Source organism: Phacochoerus africanus, chromosome 4 (genome assembly GCF_016906955.1).
Source record: "Phacochoerus africanus isolate WHEZ1 chromosome 4, ROS_Pafr_v1, whole genome shotgun sequence".
NCBI lineage: Eukaryota > Metazoa > Chordata > Mammalia > Artiodactyla > Suidae > Phacochoerus > Phacochoerus africanus.
This window is the reverse complement of record NC_062547.1, coordinates 86,990,097-87,010,314: the sequence shown is the minus strand read 5'-3', so window position 1 is coordinate 87,010,314 and position 20,218 is coordinate 86,990,097. Positions and strand designations below refer to the sequence as shown.

The 20,218-nt window shown below is 34.4% G+C and overlaps 1 protein-coding gene across 3 annotated transcripts in view; it reads left to right on the top strand.

Annotated features, from left to right (window-relative positions):
- AP3B1 (adaptor related protein complex 3 subunit beta 1) overlaps positions 1 to 20,218 on the top strand; it is a 256,686-nt gene that overhangs the window by 150,449 nt on the left and 86,019 nt on the right. For all 3 annotated transcript variants that reach the window (XR_007134506.1, XM_047778162.1, XM_047778163.1), the window contains exons 16-20: positions 4,337 to 4,523; positions 5,465 to 5,595; positions 11,166 to 11,271; positions 12,887 to 13,046; positions 16,366 to 16,513. Coding sequence is in view for 2 of the 3 variants with exons in the window: in XM_047778162.1 (XP_047634118.1) it covers positions 4,337 to 4,523; positions 5,465 to 5,595; positions 11,166 to 11,271; positions 12,887 to 13,046; positions 16,366 to 16,513 (732 nt within the window). In the remaining variant the exon portion in view is untranslated. The remainder of the gene's footprint in view (positions 1 to 4,336; positions 4,524 to 5,464; positions 5,596 to 11,165; positions 11,272 to 12,886; positions 13,047 to 16,365; positions 16,514 to 20,218) is intronic.

Genomic DNA, 20,218 nt, shown 5'->3' with positions numbered 1-20,218 from the left:
GTGAACCGTACATCTAAAACCTATTTATTTTATTATTTGAAAGTTCTTTTTTTTATCTTGTTAAAAATCCAGGAGCAAAAAATTGTTAAAAATGGAAATATGTATTTAATGAAGAATGAATTACTGAATTTTTTTATTATTATGTAGCACGCACGGAATATTTATCAGCGTTTATCTTCCACCCTGAGAATCGTAGTGATATCACTGACCACACAGTAACCAGAAGAGAAGCCCTATCTCCTGAAATAGAGTCAGCTGAAAAGTTAGGAATCATTTTAGCAAGATTGTGCCTCAAGATGACAGTTAAATATATGCATGTGCCGAATGTGTTTACATATCTCACTGTGAAACATAATCTCATATAGATCAAATAACTTTTTTTAAATTGAATTTTGTTCATTTTTTTATTCCAAGTTTTCTTTTGCACATATGAAGAATGAAGCAATAATGGTTAATGTATTGGCTCCATTAGCAGAAAAAGGACCTAAATGATGCTGGTTTTTCAACAGGAAATCAATTAATTCCAATAATAGTTAGACCATTTTTACTCAGAGCTTTTGTACGTATGTTCTGTCAGTGTAAATGGAATCAAAGTAAAGCTTTTGAAAGTTTATTCTTTCAAAATCACTGTAAAATGCTGTTGTAAATTTAAAAGCCCCAAACATGGATGATAAAATTACTCTTTTTCATTGAATGGATGTTGTCCTGGTAATTTCAATGTTGTTATTAAATTAAGAAAACTATGGGACAGAAATATTTTGGGAATTGGTTATGCTGCATGCAGACTCACTCTGCTTGTTCAGCCATTTGAGATAAAACTATAATGGTCAGATTTACTGATATTTGATATGTGTAGTTTAACTGAACTACAGGATTCTTGTGATGAAGCTAGTATTGAAAAAGCATACCTGGGCATGGCAGCACATAATTCCCATACGCAGCTCTGCTACATGTGACCAGCCAGATTTTTAAATGTGATTTTGTAAAAAAACTGCTATGTAAATTAGCCTGTGTTCCATATTGGCTTTTTTGCCTAGGGTTGGAGAGTGGGGTGGGGAGAATAGAGTGAGTGAAACTTTTGCATATTGGTTAGATTTTTATTCAAAATCATTTGGAAATTTTGAAGTGTTTACCAAATAAATGCTCTCGCTTCTCAGCCTTTTGGCTAAGATCAAATATATTACCAAAGAGAGTGCCAAAACCTTTAGCTTTTGAAAATTTTAGCAAATAACAATTCTTGGAAACAAATCTTGCAAACAGGAAGACACTGAAATGTATCCCTGTAAAAATAAGAGAGCAACTGAACAGATTAAGTGATAAGAGCTAATTTTTTTTTTTTTAGAAGTTCAGTCATTGCAGTATCTCAAAACTATGGAAAAGACTTTTTTGATGGAGCTCCTGTTTTTGTTAAGTTTATAATTTTTATTAAAATGAAATGCAATTGAAAAGGCAGTTGGTTTTGCAGTATCTAAATTTGGTGAAGTATCTTTTTAAAGTATAGAGAATTATTTTAAAGTTTTATTTCATAAAAATAGTTTCATTAAATGGAGGCGAAGAATGTTAAATATCTAGCCTGAAATTTATAGCCTGAAATATTTACAGTTTTTAGTATAAAAGAAGGCATTGAGAATATCCTTTATTCCACAGAATTTTCTCTGTGCTTACCAGATTATTCAAACTGTGAAGAGGACTTTTTCTCCATTTAAAATATTACGTTCTATAGAGAAGAGTAAGTTGCATAATTAGTGATCATAAAATTCAGTGTTAGAGAAGATTGTAGACAATCCTATTTAAAAAAAAAAAAAAACTAAAATAAGACCATATAAAAGTACCTTCTCCAGATAAATACCAATGACTTGATTTTAGAGATATGACATAACTAAGAAACTAAGTATATGAATAATTCTTCTGCTTATGTTTTTAATGCATCATTGGATGTAGATATGCTTTCATCTTTTTAAAAAAGACTTATTTTTGAATATACACCTTTGAGAGAACTGTTTTGTAATTCACCAATATAATAAAACATTTTAAAGCTAATAAATACAGCGTAAAACATACTCTGTATATTTACATAATAAACATGTGTAAAATATAACTATGTATACTAAATATACATGTAATATATATAATAATATCTATGTAAAATCTAATGAATACAGTGTATACAGAAGTATAATAAACACATAGTATAAAATTACATAGTGTAAAATTACATAATTCTAGTTACCTGTTTTACAGGTAATAAATACATAGTGTAAAATCTTCATAAGTTTAGTTACTTAAAATTTCCTTCTACAAAAAAGAAAATCATGAACTTGGAGGATAGACTTGTGGCTGCCCGGGAGGAGAGAGAGGGAGTGGGAGGGATCGGGAGCTTGGGGTTAATGAATGCAGACTATTGCTCTTGGAATGGATTTACAATGAGATCCTGCTGTGTAGCCCTGGGAACTGTCTAGATACTTACGTCGTGTTACTTACACATACTTACTTATGTGTATGTGTGTGTAACTTGGTCCCCATGCTGTACGGTGGGAAAAAAAAAAAAATCCTAACTCTCAGTAGTGTCTATTAATATATTGAAATAATTAAATTTTCTAAAAATTTCAGAAATCAAAAATAAAAGCAAACTGGATCACTGCACTAGCTTAAAAAATTACTGCAATGAACAGGCTTATTTGCTTTTTCTGATTTATTTTAGTTACGTATTCTAAATCTCAACACTCAGACTTTGGAGTTAACCTAGTTTAAATTCTCACTCTGCGTTTAAGAAAACTAATGGTTAGGTGTATTTCCCAGGTTATCCCAGCACGTTGATTGCGCAGTCCAGTGTGCCGCACTTCTTTTTGATCTGTATTACTCATTTGGTGAATATTTTGCTAATTGACTTTAAAAATGAGTCATAGGGAGTTCTCTTATAGTTCAGTAGGTTAACAATCTGACATTTTCACTGCAGTGGCCCGACTTGCAGCTGTGGCACAGGTTCAATCCCCGACCCAGGAACTTCCATTCACTGCGGGCATGGTGAAAATAAGAACAATGAATCATAGAGTATTTCTTACCTGTAGTTGAACCAACATGGTCTAGTAATTAGTGGATAGCCATTGTTGGTAACCAAATTCAGAATAGCTCTATTAACATTTTTCCTTTGTATTTTTATCATTCTACTTTATTAAAACTAGGTTAATGGTTTTTAAATAGATTGTTACTGAAAGAAGGTTGCTTTCTATCCAAATCAATTATCTTAACGAATTAATATCGTGAATTTACCAGACCATTCCTGTGCTTTGACTTATTGTTATAGAACTATCTTTAGTTCTGCCTGGCTTGATTGATTTTATTTTTTATCCATTTCTAATGTCTATAAAATGTTCTAATGTAGATGTTTATTTTTTATGTATTATGAATCCTCTTTAATTTATAGTTACAGTTGTATGTGTGTAACCTAAATTAAAATTATGCTTTTTCAATAAAATAACTGGAGTTTAAAACACAAACCTATTTTGTGAACATTTCCGTTTTGGTTTAATTATTATTATTAAAATTATCTCAATGTATGTTAATGTAGTACATTCAAAAATTGACTTAGAAAATCTTATTACAGTGTAAAAGCTACTATAATAAGTTGTTCCCTAACCTAAATAAATAAATGACCAATATTACTAGAGGCTATAAGCAACATGGGGAAAAAAATGGAAGGAGTCTTTTATCCTAGTTTTTAGAGGGCATCAGCAGCTTGCTTTTATGAAAAAGTAACAGCTAAATGCACTGCAAATAATTTGCAGTAATCCAGTTCAGTGATTCATGTGTCTGCTTTAATGGGTCATAATTCAGGGTAAAGTAACTGAGTGCAGTCAGAGTGCAGACACTGCTTATGCCAGGGACAGTATCTCTTCATAAAACACACCTCAGGAGAAGCAGTTTGCCAGCCCCCTAATACTCTCTGATGTTTTGATGTCCTGCATATTTTTCCGATTAAGTTTTGAGTGCCATGTTTTTAGTTGTATTTCCACATTCATTATTCTCACGTAGACCCTTCAGCGGGTTTGCCATATATGATTATTTTTTTAATGATGCCTTTCTTTCCACTTCAGCAGTTTAATAATCTAGCACATGGCTGCTTCTCAGTACTCAGCATTCACCTCCCCAATACTGAAGAGGACATGTGCTTTGGCTTCAGAATTCCATTTGCAGTGTTAGAAATGCATATTCCCTATGGAACAACATTTGTTTGACATAACCATTCATTTTTATTACCTCTTTAAATATGTTTATCCAGAGTTATCAATAATCATAAATAACAGTATTCTCATCTTGTTCTCTTTTTTTCCAACAGACAAAATTGCTTACCCAGTACATATTAAATCTCGGCAAGTATGATCAAAACTACGACATCAGAGACCGTACAAGATTTATTAGGCAGCTTATTGTTCCGAATGAGAAGAGTGGAGCTTTAAGTAAATACGCCAAAAAAATATTCCTGGCGCAGAAACCCGCACCACTGCTTGAGTCTCCTTTTAAAGGTATTATAATCAGAATGTAATTGCAAAATATATGTTACCTAAAAAAATATGACATTATGTCCCATTTCTAACATATTTCAAATTTATCTTTTAGAGGTTATAAATGGTTAGTGTATATTAATGTATAAGAACACTGTGCTTTCTACTCATTCATCTGTTCTCCAGAGCAAGCTTTAAAGTTTATATTTTTATAGACCTTATTTACCTGAATAATTTCAATCTTGTGATTTTATTTTTATTCTTACTAAACAATTTGATAGATAAAAGCTGTGTTCTTGCAGACATTGACGTCATCTCTGTTTTAAATAGCTTCATTTAATAAGTAGTATATAATTCACCTTAATAGTTGAATATGTTACTAATTAAGTGTTTTGTGTACCCTAACATAAGCTCTTCTAGGTAGAATTATTTCATAAAAATATCCCTTTATGTTCACATTTGCTTTTCAAAAATGGAAGTTGACTTATTTTCCCCAGATTTTTAAAGGAGTAATTTTATAGCCATTACAGTGGGCATCAAATGATTATATACTTTGGTTTTCATATTGTTTCTTATTTAATTGTTGTAAAGCGATAAAAAGCAGTTCAGTTTTGTAGAAAACTATTAAAATTCTGAATGTGTTTGTGGCAAGACATGTATATGGATTGTTTAACTGTGCTGTCATTCTTAATATTCACAGTAAAGTAATTTTTAGAGAAGCTACATATCAGAGCAACACCTCTAAACACACTGACTGATTAGCTTTTTTATTGACCATTATGGGGGAGATTATTGTAATCTATGGACTGAAATCAGTTTTTTGACCTATGAAGAGCTTCCTAGTTTATATTTATTCCTTGACATTTGAGGTAATATGCCAATTACCTTGAGCTCTGATTAGGACTATTCTCTGTTATATACAGTTCATATTGTTTATTTTATATTTTCCTCTATTTTAATAGATAGGGATCATTTCCAGCTTGGCACTTTATCTCATACTCTCAACACTAAAGCTACTGGGTACCTGGAATTATCTAATTGGCCAGAGGTGGCGCCTGACCCATCAGTTCGAAATGTAGAAGTAATAGAGTTGGTAAGTTGACCTTTCTGAAATTAATTTTGTCAAGCTGTGGGAGATTCTAGAATAACTATTGTTTTATATGAAAGCTTTTTTGGGGGGTTGAAAATTGAAAATTGTTCTGGTATTTCTAAATGTAATGTGTTAGATGTATCTTGCTGCTATGGGAACTAAATATTGCAGTATTCCTATGTCATTATACACGTACTGTTCCTTTTCTTCAAGGAAATAGAGAATTGAATTCTCTGCATCAGTGCTACCCACATTTGTGGTATTGCATTTGTAGCTGTGTAGATTCAATTTCTAAGGTATTTAGTTTCATTGGATTGAGCTTTTCCTACTTAGTTTAGAGATTTGTAAGCTTCCTGTCAATATTTTGTGCATCATTTTTGCTATCTCCTCCAGAAAAACCATACAAAATGTTCTGGATTTTCTGATGAACCTGTTTCACGTCAAGCCTAAACGTAAATAGGGCTCATCATGTACCAAAAATGTCCTTACATAAGATCACAATTAAAATGAATAATGCTTTGCTTTCACAATAAAAAAAAAAAAGCTCTCTTTATAAATACTCTTTTCTTGGATCTTTAAAACATGTTGGCCACTAAAATAAAAGAATTAATGTTCTTTCCTAATACTGTCTTTTTTATATAAATAAGAAAAATGAAGGGTCTTTTGATTGTCTTTAGAAATTGGTTATGTGAAATATATCCAAATACTTTAAGTAGAATTAATTTAAAAAAAAAAGAACAACTAGGTATTACACTGTGAATGCTCTCTGGTAAAACATATTGAACTAGGATTCAGATAAACAGTCTCTATCAGTGATTCCTATGGGAAAGTCAGTTAATCTTCTTGCCTATTAGCTTTTCCATATGCAGTGGAAGAAAATCTTTATTACTTTAAATGGAAGAATTTCTATGATGAGGATATCCATGTAGTTTGATTCTTCTGAGAAATACGCTTCTCTTTTTTAATTTTTTAAAAAATTTTATTGGGGTATAATTGATTTAGTGTTGCATTTGCTTCAGATTTACAGCAAAGTGAATTAGTGATACTTAATACGCATACCCATTCTTTTTTCCAGTATAAGTTGTTACAGAAGAGTAAGCTCTAGAGTAAGTCCTTGTTAGTTATCTGTTTTATATACAGTAGTGTGAGAATTATGTTTCTCTTAACTACTCAAACTTACCTGGCTTTGGAGCCTGGCCAGAAGCAGTAACCAATAATGACTCCATTCAGTAAACTCTGGCAGTGTACTTTGATAATGTTTTATAAGTATTATCTTGCTTAAACCTCATGATTATTATAAGTGATGGTTATTGTTATTCCCATTTTGCAGATGATGAAACAAAGGTTCAGAGAACCTAATTATCTACATTCATGTAGCTAGTAAGGGATGGAACTGGAATTCCAACCCAGATCTGAGTCCATTACTCATGCATATCATTATGTAACTTACATGAGGAGAGGAAGCTTGAGCTTGTTCGCAGATGTGTACTATCCTTAGTACTTGCACCACTGTTTTCACGTTGTGACAAATTATCTCTATTTATAGACGATTTTTTTTTCCTTTTGGTCTATTTGCCATTTCTTGGGCTGCTCCCGTGGCATATGGAGGTTCCCAGGCTAGGGGTCCAATTGGAGCTGTAGCTGCCGGCCTACACCGCAGCCACAGCAACACCAGATCTGGGCCTCATCTGCAACCTACACCACAGCTCACAGCAACGCCGGATCCTCAACCCACTGAGCAAGGCCAGGGATGGAACCCGCAACCTCATGGTTCCTAGTTGGATTAGTTAACCACTGAGCCATGACGGGAACTCCGAGATGATTTTTTAAAATATATAACTTATTGAAAGGAATTGCATGTTCCTCCTTGCTACTAAGTTTGGGAGTTTTTCACTCTACGTTTTTCTGTTAAGTATTCTTCAGAAAGATTGGCTTATTTGTGGAACTTCATTGATCAGATGCTAGAATACAAAGAGAATATTCTTTGTTATGATTCTTTCACAAATACTCCCTCTGCTAATTTCTTATTATGCCTGTTTTTTGTGTTTATTGTTCTGTCCTTTTTCATTATTGAGAACATAATGTTTCGGCCCAAATAGAACCATCCTTTTATCCTCTCCCCCACTTCCACCCTTTACCTCCTCCTTGCCACCCTAATTCACTAGAAAAGTAAAATAAAAATAGTTTATCTTCTCAGAAATTGATAGCAGTGCCATGCAATTTAATTTGGTTTCAATAGTATCCTTATATTGGCTGAGAGATTGGTTGGTTGACTGGCTTCTTCCGTTTTCATGTGCTCATCTAAGCATTTACTACCTTATAGGGACAGTACTTAAATAACCTATTTTCTTATGTTCATTTCACCCGTCCAGTTCAACAGAGACAAATTGATTTCTTTTTCATTTTGCTGACTACATTGTGGGAATTAATAATTGGTGACTTATTATGGAGGATAATTATAACTGATGGAACTTGGTCGGCAAAAACTGTCACTATCCATTGATGCCATGCAGAAGACAGTTTCAATCTGTTGGTCTCTGGACATATTGACTTAAAATTATACTTTGAGACTCAACTAAATATAAAAATAATGTTCCTAGTTTTGTTATCAAATGAAGCTATAGCAGTGCAGAAAGAGGTATTCATATAGTCTTTGTTGCCTCTAACTTGACCTCCCCCACCAAAGTCCTATCAGTGTATTTCATGCACGTGATATGTGTGTTATCCTAGTTTTACTATTATGGGATCTCATAGGGTCACATCTTGTTACTGTGAAATACAACTTTGTAAGAATAATGGCCTAGCTTTAGTTAATCTGGTATTTTAATCAGAACAACAGGGAACCTCCTCACGTTGCCAGTAGAAGACACTTTGTCTTACACACACTACCATTTCCAGAATATCAGATATGAAACACACACACACCTACAATGACACCAGTAAGGTTTTGGGTATTTTTGTTTCTGTTTTTTGCTTAGTTCTAGAAAATCCTTTTCTCCCCAGTCACAGGAAGACTGTCTTTGGCGTACAAAGACTAATTGATTATAAACACACCCTATTACCAACATTTTATCCTTCATAGGAACTTTTAGATTATTGCCTTGCTATTCTTTTCCTCCTCTCTTTCCCTCTTACTACTTTTGCCCAGAACTTGATACAGTTATCATAATCATAAAAGATCCTAACAAAAATTAAAATATTGTTATTATTAGCCTTTGCCCTTTAAAACCTAAAATTCCATGAGTAGAGAGTGCATGGCTGTGTCAAAATCATATGCCCCTTTGAGCATAGGAACCTGATTTTCCTTATTTGTTGACTTAGTCTTACCCTGAAAGCCATGGTCTAATTAAGTAATTTTTTCCCCGTGAATTGACCTGACACACTTTTTACTAGCCTTCAGAAAAATCATTTGGATTTAAGAAAAATATGACTGTCACTGTTTACTAAATATAGAAGTTTGTTTATAGTATCTTTACTCATATTTGGAGGACAGAGCATTTTAAATATATATATACACACACACACACATATATATATATATATATACATATATATGTGTGTGTATATATAAATAAAGAAAGCAGTACTGCTGATCTTATGTAAGTATCTTATTCAAATATATGTGGGGAGTTTTTACTCATTTTTCTGTTATTATCCACATAATAATTTTCCAGGTTACTGAAGCTTATCTTTTTAAGCAACATATCTTAGGCCCATAAGCCCTCTAAATCAGTGGTTTTCAAACCAAGCTGTACATTATAATTATACAGAGATCTTTAAACAAAACAAACCTGTATCAGCCCTGCACCAGAGCAATTAAATCAGAATCTTAGGAAGTGAATCCAAGGCATTAGTTTTCTTAGTAGTAGTATTTTCATTGTTGGTATTTATAATTTAAAAAATATTCTTAGGTGATTCTGATATGTGTCTGTGCTGAGAACCCTTCTTAAATAAGAACCTCTGTCCTGCTGTAAGCTTCTTTACAACAAAATGTTACTCTTGCAGCCTGACACATAGTGGAAACTCAAAAGTGTGATAAATAGTTTTAACCTTCTTGACCTTTTAAAAAATATGCATTTCCTTGCCCTTTAAAAGAGGGTTCCCTGGTGGCTCAGCAGGTTAAGCATCTGGCATTGTCACTGCTATGGCTCAGGTTGCTGCTGTTGCATGGGTGCAGTCCCTGGCCCCAGAACTTCCACATGCCATGCCTGCAGCAGCCAAAAACAAACAAACAAAAAACACAAAAAGAGAGGGTGTATGATGCACAGTTTTACTTTTTTTCTTAATGAATCAAGGTCATGCTTATGAAAATAATTTCTTTTATTTTACTTTAATATGCTATATTAAAGTTTTTAAGAGGCTACCACTCAACTAATAATTATTGTGCCAGACACATTCAAGATCTATCACTGTACAAAATCTTGAAGCATCTCTGCTTTCCAGAAGCTGACATGCTAGCAGGGATAGATTGACAATAAAAATAAGTACATAAATTATATAGTACATTAGAAAGTAGTAAGTACTGTGACCAAAGGGGGGGGGGTGAAATTAGAGCAAAAAGTAAGGTCAGTAGTGCCAGGCATGGAGTGTTGGAGTTTTCAGTAGAGTGGTTCTCCCTGAGATGACATTTGTACAGAGACTTGAAGGAAGTGAGAGATTGAGCCATTCTGTCATCCAGGGGACAATGTTGAAAGCTGGAACAGCTTGGGGGAAAGGCCTTGAGACGGGAGCATGACTGAGGGGTTCAAGCAAACTGTAGGGAGTGGCTGGAGTGAAGTGAACAGGCAGGGGAGCAGCAGCCAGGAGAACCCAGAGGCACGGGGGGAGGCCCCAGTCGGTTAGGGCATCGGGTAGGCCCAAACGAACTATCTTAAGGACTTCATTTTTTTCTGAGTGAAAAAGGAGTCTTTGCAGTGTTTCTAACAAAGAGGGGCTTGAATGGAATTAGGTTTTAATGAAATCATTCTAGCCTCTGTGTTGAGCTAACTTGGAGTGGGGGATGGGGGATGGTAATAGACCAAAGATAGCCAGGTGGAGACTCCTCTGGTCCAGGAGTGAGAGATGGCTCTGACCAAGGAGGCTAAAGGCCTTCTTGATGGATTAGATATTTAAGATATGAGAGAAAGAGAGAAGTCAAGGATTATCCTCGAGTTTAGGCTGTTGAGATAGTAAGGGCTATTTATTGCCTATACTAAATGTTTTCTTTCTTTTTTTTCTTTTACCTTGGTATCAAGCTGTGAACTTTCATTTCTTACTGTGTCTCCTCTGATGGCCCCCATCTCTTCTAAATTATCTTAATGTTAGTTTGTCTTCTGTAGACCAACGACCACAAAAGTGTTTAAAATCATATGTAAAATAAGGTTGTTCATCTGACATAATAGGCTGTGTTCCTGTATTTAGGGATAAATCATCCTCAGTGCCAGGACTTTTCACAGTTGCCTTCTCTTTTGAGGCCTTATACTTTCTTCTAGGTTGAGAGTATTCTGAATGATTTAAGTTTGCCTAAAGACTGAATTCCTTAATGAGAATTCATTGATAATTACATTTTTACTTTTTTTTTTTTTTTTGATCAGGCAAAAGAATGGACCCCAGCAGGAAAAGCAAAGAAAGAGAAACCTGATAAGAAATTTTACTCTGAATCTGAAGAAGAGGATTCTTCTGAGAGCAGCAGTGACAGTGGTGGGGTTTATAATTCATTGAGAAATATTGTTCACTGTAGTTTATATACTGTGCCTCCCGTAAAACAGGCCTAGAACAGAGTATTCAACAAGCAGGTTTAAATAAAACTTGTACTATTGTAATTCATTTCATTTACATATCATTGTTTCATTTTCAAATAATTTCTAACCCCCTTTTCCTTTGATCTTACCTCTTGGACATAGAACTAATAAAAGAGTTGAAATAGGAACTCATGCTTTTCTGAATTCTAACCCACTCCCTCTGATATTCATTAACATATTGAGAAACCATAATTTTGGAGTTGTGGCGCAGCGGAAACAAATCCGACTAGGAACCATGAGGTTGTGGATTCAATCCTTGGCCTTGCTCAGTGGGTTAAGGATCTAGCGTTGCTGTGGTTGTGGCGTAGGCCTGCAGCTGTAGCTCAGATTAGACCCATAGCCTGGGAACCTCCATATGCCGAGGGTACAGCCCTAGAAAGCCAAAAAAAAAAAGTAATTTTACATTTGAGAACCCTTTAGTGAGACCTTTAAAATTAACTTTATTCTATAAGATGCAAAGTTTATTTTATACCTTGAGCAATCTGTTTCTTATCCATTTTATACTCTTCTACATGAACCTGTATAGAGGTTCTTGTTCAGTCTTACCACTTGGGACGTGGCAGGGTCAGAATCTCAACTTGGACATTCCAACCTGAGAACTCATACTTTTCACCACTGTAAGCTATTCCAAAAGAATATAGACACTCGTAGTTAATCCTCATAAAGAAGATATTATTTACAATGTATTAGAACAGTATTTTAACTGGAGGTTATATTCCTGCCTGAGGACACTTCATCAGATAGTTCATGGGGAGGGATAAGAATTTGTCCTACCTAGGATGTGATTCTGTGCCTGTAATCATTTCAACTAGTAAAAAACTATGCTTCATGTTTAAAATATACATAAATGTCTATCTGTATCTCTTCTGTAAAGAGCCCTAGGATACCATAATTCATACATAAAACATTTAACTCTATAACTCCTTAATGTAACTTTATCATTTCTTGGACCTATCGAAAACTTATACTAGCTAAAATAAGTTGTAGCTTTTTAATTAGTGATTTTCCTTTCTTGCCTTTGAATTTAGAAGTTTTTGAAGATGATTTGAATGGTTCATTTCCCTCTCAAAAGTTGTTCCTGAGGAGATTCATCAGTTCCTTCTGTTTCTCTCAATAAAATTTCCCATTATAAGGAGGGAAGTTGAATATTATTTCTTTATCCTTCTATCATCCTTACAATCATGCGTTAAAAAAAAAAAAAAAAAAAGAGTTTTTGCCATAGCTAAGGGTTTGAAAAGCAAGGTACTCTCAGATTTGGTTTACATGGCTCATCTTTTCTTTGCCTCTCTGTCTCTACTTGGTCTCAGAGTGCCATCTGTGTCTAGTGCGTCCCTCGGTGCTCAGCCTGCTGTGGGGTGCCCGAGGGCGGAAACAGAAAATGTTAACAAGTGGGGTTCCCTCAACTAAAATTCAGCATCCAGTTTCATTTGTGATGAATGCTGACACTTAGTTGTGTCCTTATGTATAATTAAATGGCTATAAATCATAGAGTGTCTGGTGATATTTTTTTTCAGAGAGTGAATCTGGAAGTGAAAGTGGAGAACAAGACGAGGAAGGAGACAGCAGTGAGGACAGCAGTGAGGACTCCAGTGAGCACCAGAGTGAGAGTGGAAGTGAGTCAGAAGCAGAAAACAAAAGAGCAGGCCAGAAGAGCTCCAGAACCAAAGGAAAAAGGTGATTCATTCTGTTCAGAATTTCCTTCCAAAATATTCTGTGGTATTTTCCCCCAGGCTAACACTGAGTGAGAAAACAGTTTGTATTTTTTCCCAAATAGATTTTAACTCTCTTAATATTAATTTAAAATACTAATTCACATTATTTTCCTACTTGAAATGCTCAGTTTTCATTTTGAACTTGAACACATCTTGGGGTTACATTTTGAAAATTGGTGTAACCTTGGAAGGCTGAGTTAAGTGATCAAGCAGTCGGTATGAAACACTTAATTACCTTTTGAAGCAATTTTGCTGAGGACTAAAATTAAATCCTTCAACACTTTGCCATTATGTAACTAAGACAATTGATTTTTCTAAATAATGTTATATTAAAAAGATTATGATTCAAATATTAGAGTCAGGGGCTGTGAAGGAAGACGGTCATAAGATATTTAAGCGTTAGCGCTTTTTAAGATCTCCCATTATCAACAACATTATCATGTATTAAAGTGTCATTAAAATTTTGAGTAATTGGGGCTAATACCTTGGATTGTCTGAGTCTGTTTTCCTCGCTGCTGTCAGTGAGTGGCCTCTGCAGACATGATGGCCCTTTCCCCGGGAGCCTGTGCCCGCTCACTTGATGAGCTTGCAGCCCAGCTCAGTCGTGGCTGACAGCACTGATTGGGGCGCAGTACGCTCTCTGCTCCTTTTATTACAGACAGTAATTAAAGCAGCTCGCCCTGCCACTTCCATAACAAACACAGCATAATGCCCTAATTATGACTTTATTAATTTAAGTCAGGATTTAATGATTTTAAAAGTGATTTATATTGTTTTTCCTGTTCAGAACAAATGAAATCTGTAGGTTAAATTAATACAGGCTTTTCATCATTGCAAAGTTAAAAAGCTAGTTACCAGTAAATTCTTTTCATTAGATTAACATCTGAAACTCTAAGCAGTAAGGTAAACAGTAATTACCCATCAAGATTGAATGATGCATAACAAAATAACACTTTTACCTTTAAAATCTTATCTTAAAAGCTAGGCGTTAAATATATTCAGATTTCACTCACTTGTTGCAACAGGGGAGTTACTTGGTTTGTAATAAACTTTTTCCTCGAGAGAAGTTCTGTGTTTCTGGTTTAATATCAGAGTGTCTATGATTATGTAGTTTTTAAAAAGTGTCTTATTTCTTAGGAAGGGAAAATTTTGTTCAGTGCACTACATATCTGTTCCCTCAGCAAGAGCGTATTATGCTAGAAGTTTATAATCATTAATTATATTAGTTTCATTACATTTTCTTCAGAAAGAGGCTTTTCTTTTTACCCATGTTTGGATTTTAAAGAATTGTTTATTATGCCGAAGGGAATCTCAGATACATTCTAAACCTTATATTTTCAAGCACATGTTTTAACCACTACATGGAGGATAGTAAATTGCCATTCTTTGCTGGGGGAAAAAACAACAATGTACTTTTTAGTCATCAAATATAATTACATGTGCTCTGAGATGTTACCATGACTCCATTTTTAATAAACAGCAATCATATTTCCTCCACAAAAATCAATTCAAGGAAATATCGATTCTTCCCTTGCCTCACCACTCTCCCCCTGACCCCGCTGTGTTTTCCTGCCTGTCTCTTAGAATTTTTTTTTAATGCTTTGCCAGTATAACCGTATAATTTTTAAAGCTAAGGAGCTTTAAATATTTTTAGAACCACCCTTTAGTAATCATAATTATGACTAAATTTGAGTTTAATACCCCAGAGTATTTTCATTTTAAAGGAGAAAGTATAGCGTAGTGGAGAAAATATGATCTTTAGGGTAAGACAGACTTGAGTCCAGATTCCAATTCTGCCTCTCCTGGCTGTGTGCTCTTGAGCAACTTACTTAACTTTCCTGAATATTATAGGATAATAATGCATCCAGTAAGAATATGTTGAATCATCTGAATTGGATAATGGCTTAGGAAGTGCCTAACAGTGCCTGGCACAAGATAGATTAAAAAAAAAAAAAAGAAAAAGTGCTGTGCTGTGTTTTGTTTTGTTTTTTTGCTGTGCCTGCAGCACACAGAAGTTCCTAGGGCAGGAACCAAACCTGAGCCACAGCAGTGACCCAAGCTGCTGCGGTGACAGAGCCAGATCCTCAACTTGCTGTACCACAAGGGAACTCCATAAAGCGGCTTCTTAAAACAATACATGCATACACATACAGTAAAGAAAACTAGGCTTTCGATTTTGAGAAAATAAAAGACTTCAAGGTATCTCTCTTCCCCTGAGAAAAGACCTTTTGGCTGCCTTACATTTTATCTTTTCCCCTTGGAGAACTACTCCCTTTCTGCTTGCTTTACTGTTCCTTTTCAGTGCGGGTGTCTCTTCCTCTAGAAGCATTCCCAATCTTGCTCAGGTTTGTTTATTACTTACTGTACTTTATTATCACTGCTGGTCTTCTCCATTGGACTGTAGACTCTCTAAGAGAGGTACACAGAGATCCTCTCTATCTTACTAACCATTGTCATCCTTAGCACCTAACACGGTGCCAATGCATGCTGGGCAGTCAGTAAATATTTGTTAAATGAGGAGTGAGTGAACAAATGAATGAATAGCAACAGCACTTAGGTTAGATTATTTGGTATTTTAAAAGTTTATATTTGATTATCTTACATTTTTAGTAAGACTTAGTACATTAGAAGAATTCTTTTTTGAACTGGTTAACATTTTCTCATTAATGTGTTTAAGGGTCACATTTGGAAACATGTAAATAATTTTCTTGGACAGAAAAGAATCTATAAAATGTAAGTCTACTTTAGCAAAATAGATGTATATTTAAATTTATTAATGAACACCTAGTATTTTGAGACAGTGTTTTAAAATCAGCCTAAATATCTTTGAATTAATTTTTGCACCTAATGTGTACCCCTGGTAAATCAAACATTTAATTATTACTCTATTTATGATATCATTTATTATTACTTTAAGACCTTTTGCGTTTGAAGTATGCGTGGTGTGATATAATGGATTTTGAATAGGTTCTAATGTATTTGGTTATAGGTTATACTACCTTTATTATTTTTCAATTTTTTTTTCTTTTTCTTAATTTTTTTATCATAGCTGATTGGTAATACTACCTTTTTTATTATTTCATTAATATGTTCTGGAATTTTAAAACCACTTTTATTGTCTTTTTTGCACTAAAAAATGGTCCTTGGTGAAATATACTTCTCTAGTAAGGATTTTGACTCATAGGCAAATGGACAAATGGTAGCACTTGTCATTTGATTTTTCAAACTGCTTAAACTTGATTATGTAAGAATTTAACATTTTAAAATATTATTCTGCATAGAGATTCTGAAGATGTGGATAAGGAAAATGAAAACTCTAAAACTTCAGATTCCTCCGATGCTGAATCTAGTTCAATAGAAGGCAGTTCTTCAGGTTCTGAATCAGAATCAGTATCTGAAAGTGAATCTGAATCAAGAAAAGTTACTAAGGTAAGAGACTATACATTCGGTATAACTGAAAATAAATATTCTCATAGCCTTTTCCTAATTAAGAGTAAATGTTTCTGAAAATTTGTGTTTTGTTGAAATTCGAGAAACCAGAACATGAATTTAACATCATCACTGACAACCGAAATAAACATCGTCTTTATTTATCTACACCTGTGATTTTTTTTTTTTCTAGATTATCACTTGGCACAGCTCTGCAGAGAAATTACAAACTTTCTTTAACCTCACCCTTTCCAACCAAAATTAGAGGCTTCTGTGTTATGAGTACAGCATGTTTGTTCAAGGCCAGGATGTGACAAGAAAGGCTTTTACCAAAGGGGATGTAAAGGATGTGACAGAAATTAGGCAAAGGAATATAAATGTACATGCATCATAAGAAATTGAGACTAACATGCTTTTTAAAAAATATCTAGGCACTTTGGATAATAGAGTTTTTTTAAAGGTTTAATTAAAGGGTGTACATTCTTATAGTCAATAAAAATGCATTCACTATGTATTTTTAAAACAAACGCAAGAACTTTTGTAATAGAATGATAATGCTTTTTATGTAATATTTGTAATACTAAAACTTGTCTACTTAGCAGAAAAAATAAAACCATGCATGGGAAAAATGTAGTTTTTAATTCAAAATTCAGACCTAACACATATCTTTCTGACCTTTATTATTCCCTTCTTCTAAATGGATCATGGTGATGCTAGGTCTCAAGTGGAGTAGTTTCTTAAATAAATATGCTATTCCATATGTTGAAAATATGGTCACACATTGCCTTTTATTGAATTCAGTTTCGTTTTAAGCCACTGTTTTTTTTCATTTACTCTAGTAACATGAATAAGTCATCTGAGTAGCCAAATATGAAAATGAATTCATCAATGTAATAGTTGCCTCCCCCATCCAGAGATTTATTGAGGAGAGACTTTTTTTTAAAAAAGAGTAAGCATATTTAAATATTAGCTTGATTACCTTATATCAAATATTCTTATATATAGTAAAACCTATTTTATTTATTTATTTTCTTGTCTTTTGTCTTTTCAGGGCCACTCCAGGGGCATATATAGGTTCCCAGGCTAGGGGTCCAGTTGGAGCTACAGCTGCCAGCCTACACCACAGCCACAGCAATGCCAGATCTGAGCCGCGTCTGCGACCTACACCACAGCTCACGGCAATGCTGGATGCTTAACCCATTGAGCAAGGCCAGGGATTGAACCCACAACCTCATGGTTCCTAGTCAGATTTGTTTCTGCTGTGCCACAATGGGAACTCCACATATAGTAAAACCTATTTTAACCTGAATTTATATTTAAAACTTTTGTCTATATACAGTAAGTATATAATCTAAGATTTTTATTTTTCAAAAATTCATGTAAAATCCCAAGAGAATTTTTGGCTTACTAATCTGGCTTCTTGTAAAAACTTATCACACAGTGAGTTTGACATCCTCTTGCTTCCTACTTACATTAAATTATAGAAACCTTAAGATGTTATTTAAAATAAAAGAGCTTTAGAAATTGAGAGTAGGTACAACCTGGAATAAGATATCAGTGTTTTTTTTATTTTATTTTATTTTATTTTATTTTATTTTATTTTTTGCAAGTCAATCCAATTTTATTTTTTTAATTAATTTATTTTTTTTTTATTTTCCCACTGTACAGCAAGGGGATCAAGTTATTTTTTAAATAGCAGACAAATTAAGGAATGTCAAGTGGTTGGAATTAAAGTGAGTTTTCTTATGAAGTTTTGTAAAAATTGAAAAATTGTAAACTTTTGTGCCTGTGTGGTATTAGAAGCAGAGCATTAGGAGCCGGTTAAAATGCCACAGGGGTGCCCCAGATCAGAGATTCAGTTTGTTTCTTCTTTGTGACTTTCAGTGATAAGATTGAATATCTTAATGGTTGAAAATATTTTATTGTAGAACATCAGTAAAAAATTTCAAAGTGTTGCAGTGAGCTTCTTGAGAAAGTCAGGTTTTACTCACATTGATGATAGTTTTATGTCGATGTGTTTTGCTTAATAGCTTATTTTCTGTATGTTATAATGCCTTTCCTGTTTGTAACAGGCAGATAGGAGTATTTGTTTTAATTTATTAGTTGGAATATTTTCCACCTTGGAACCACTATAGCTATTTTTTTCTATTTCTTCGAGGATTTGAAGTATACCGTGCATTTAAAAGTGTACCAATTTTCTAATAATGGGCAACTCTATAATTGCTGAAAAGTCCTTCTGCACCAAGTGTTGTGGCTTCTGCTTTAAATTATGAGTAATGAAGGCAGATGGTGGCTGCTTTACCTTAATTTAGCATGACAGTATATTAGTGCTGAAAATTCATATGCCTTAAATCTGGAGCCCAACTAAATCTATACTTTTGCTCTTTCTTTTCTTTCATTTGGACACTGTATTTTGGGGATATTGAGCATGAAAATGGGGGCTTGGGGGTACCTTGAATATATGGCTTTGAAAACAGTTCATTTTATGGTGGTCCTATGAATCAGGTATAGTGTTCTTCTTGTTGGAAGATAGCTTTATGCTTCAGTTTCCTCATCTGTAAAGTAGAAATGCTAATACCTACTCTTCTTCTTTCATGTGCTGTTATAAAATATCAAATATCAGAGATCAATATAAAGCACTGTATAAAATATCAAACAGCAGTATTAACATTTTTTAACTTGAATATTAATTCCCTGAGAGACCAAGAGTATTAGAGTTGTAGAACACCAGTGCTAAAAAGAATTGAATTTGTTTTGTAATTCTTAAGTCTCTTGCATTTTTCATTGTTTTTGTATCATTCAGGATAGGAATTAACGTTCAGGTGCGACCCCTTAGCTGCAGCCTGTGATCTCATCCACTTTGTGCAGAAGACCAGGCAGCCATTCACTCTGAGCCGCTCCTACCTCTGTGCTCTCTGATACACACTGTTTCCTGTTCTTTGACTATAGCTCTGAGTAAACCATCCTTATCCACTTAGTTGAGAATAAGTCCTTTTTCCTTTGGCCATGTTTCGTTGGTAATCATCTGTGTCTTCTGCACCTTCAATCTCATTTTTCACTGATCCGTCCTCCACCAACCAAAGCACTCAAGTCTTTCCTAGCATTTAAAGAGAGAAGGGGAAGGGAGTAGAAGAGAGGAACTGAGAGGATGTGTCAGAGGGAGAGTTTAGAAAAATAGTCTAGGAGCTCCTCCTGTGGCGCAACAGGTTCAGTGGCGTCTTAGGAGCCCTGGGACTCAGGTTTAATCCCTGGCCAGGAACAGGGGCTGAAGGATCCAGCTTGGGATGCAACTGCAGATCAGATCTGATCCCTGGCCTGGGAGCTTGGTATGCCTGAGTGGTGGCCAAAAATAAAAAAATTTTTAAAAATTTAAAAAAAAGGAGGGTGGGAGGAATGCAGAGAACAGAAGACTGGGTATTCTCCATGCACTTATCTCTTAGCCCAGTTATTTCTTAATCCCTTTTAAATTGGTTTCTGCTCCTATCACCTCCTACAGATACTGCTCTCTGAAAAGTTGGCCATGATCTTTCTCCAAACCCAGTGATCTTCTCTTAGTTTATCCTTCTCTTTTTGTATGACTATTCCCCTGCTACTTAAAACTCCCTACATTCTTTTTTTTTTTTTTTAACTTCTCTGGCCCTATAATCTTTTGATTGCTTTACTTTTTACTCGCTTATGACACCTGAGTATGAACATTGCCCCAGA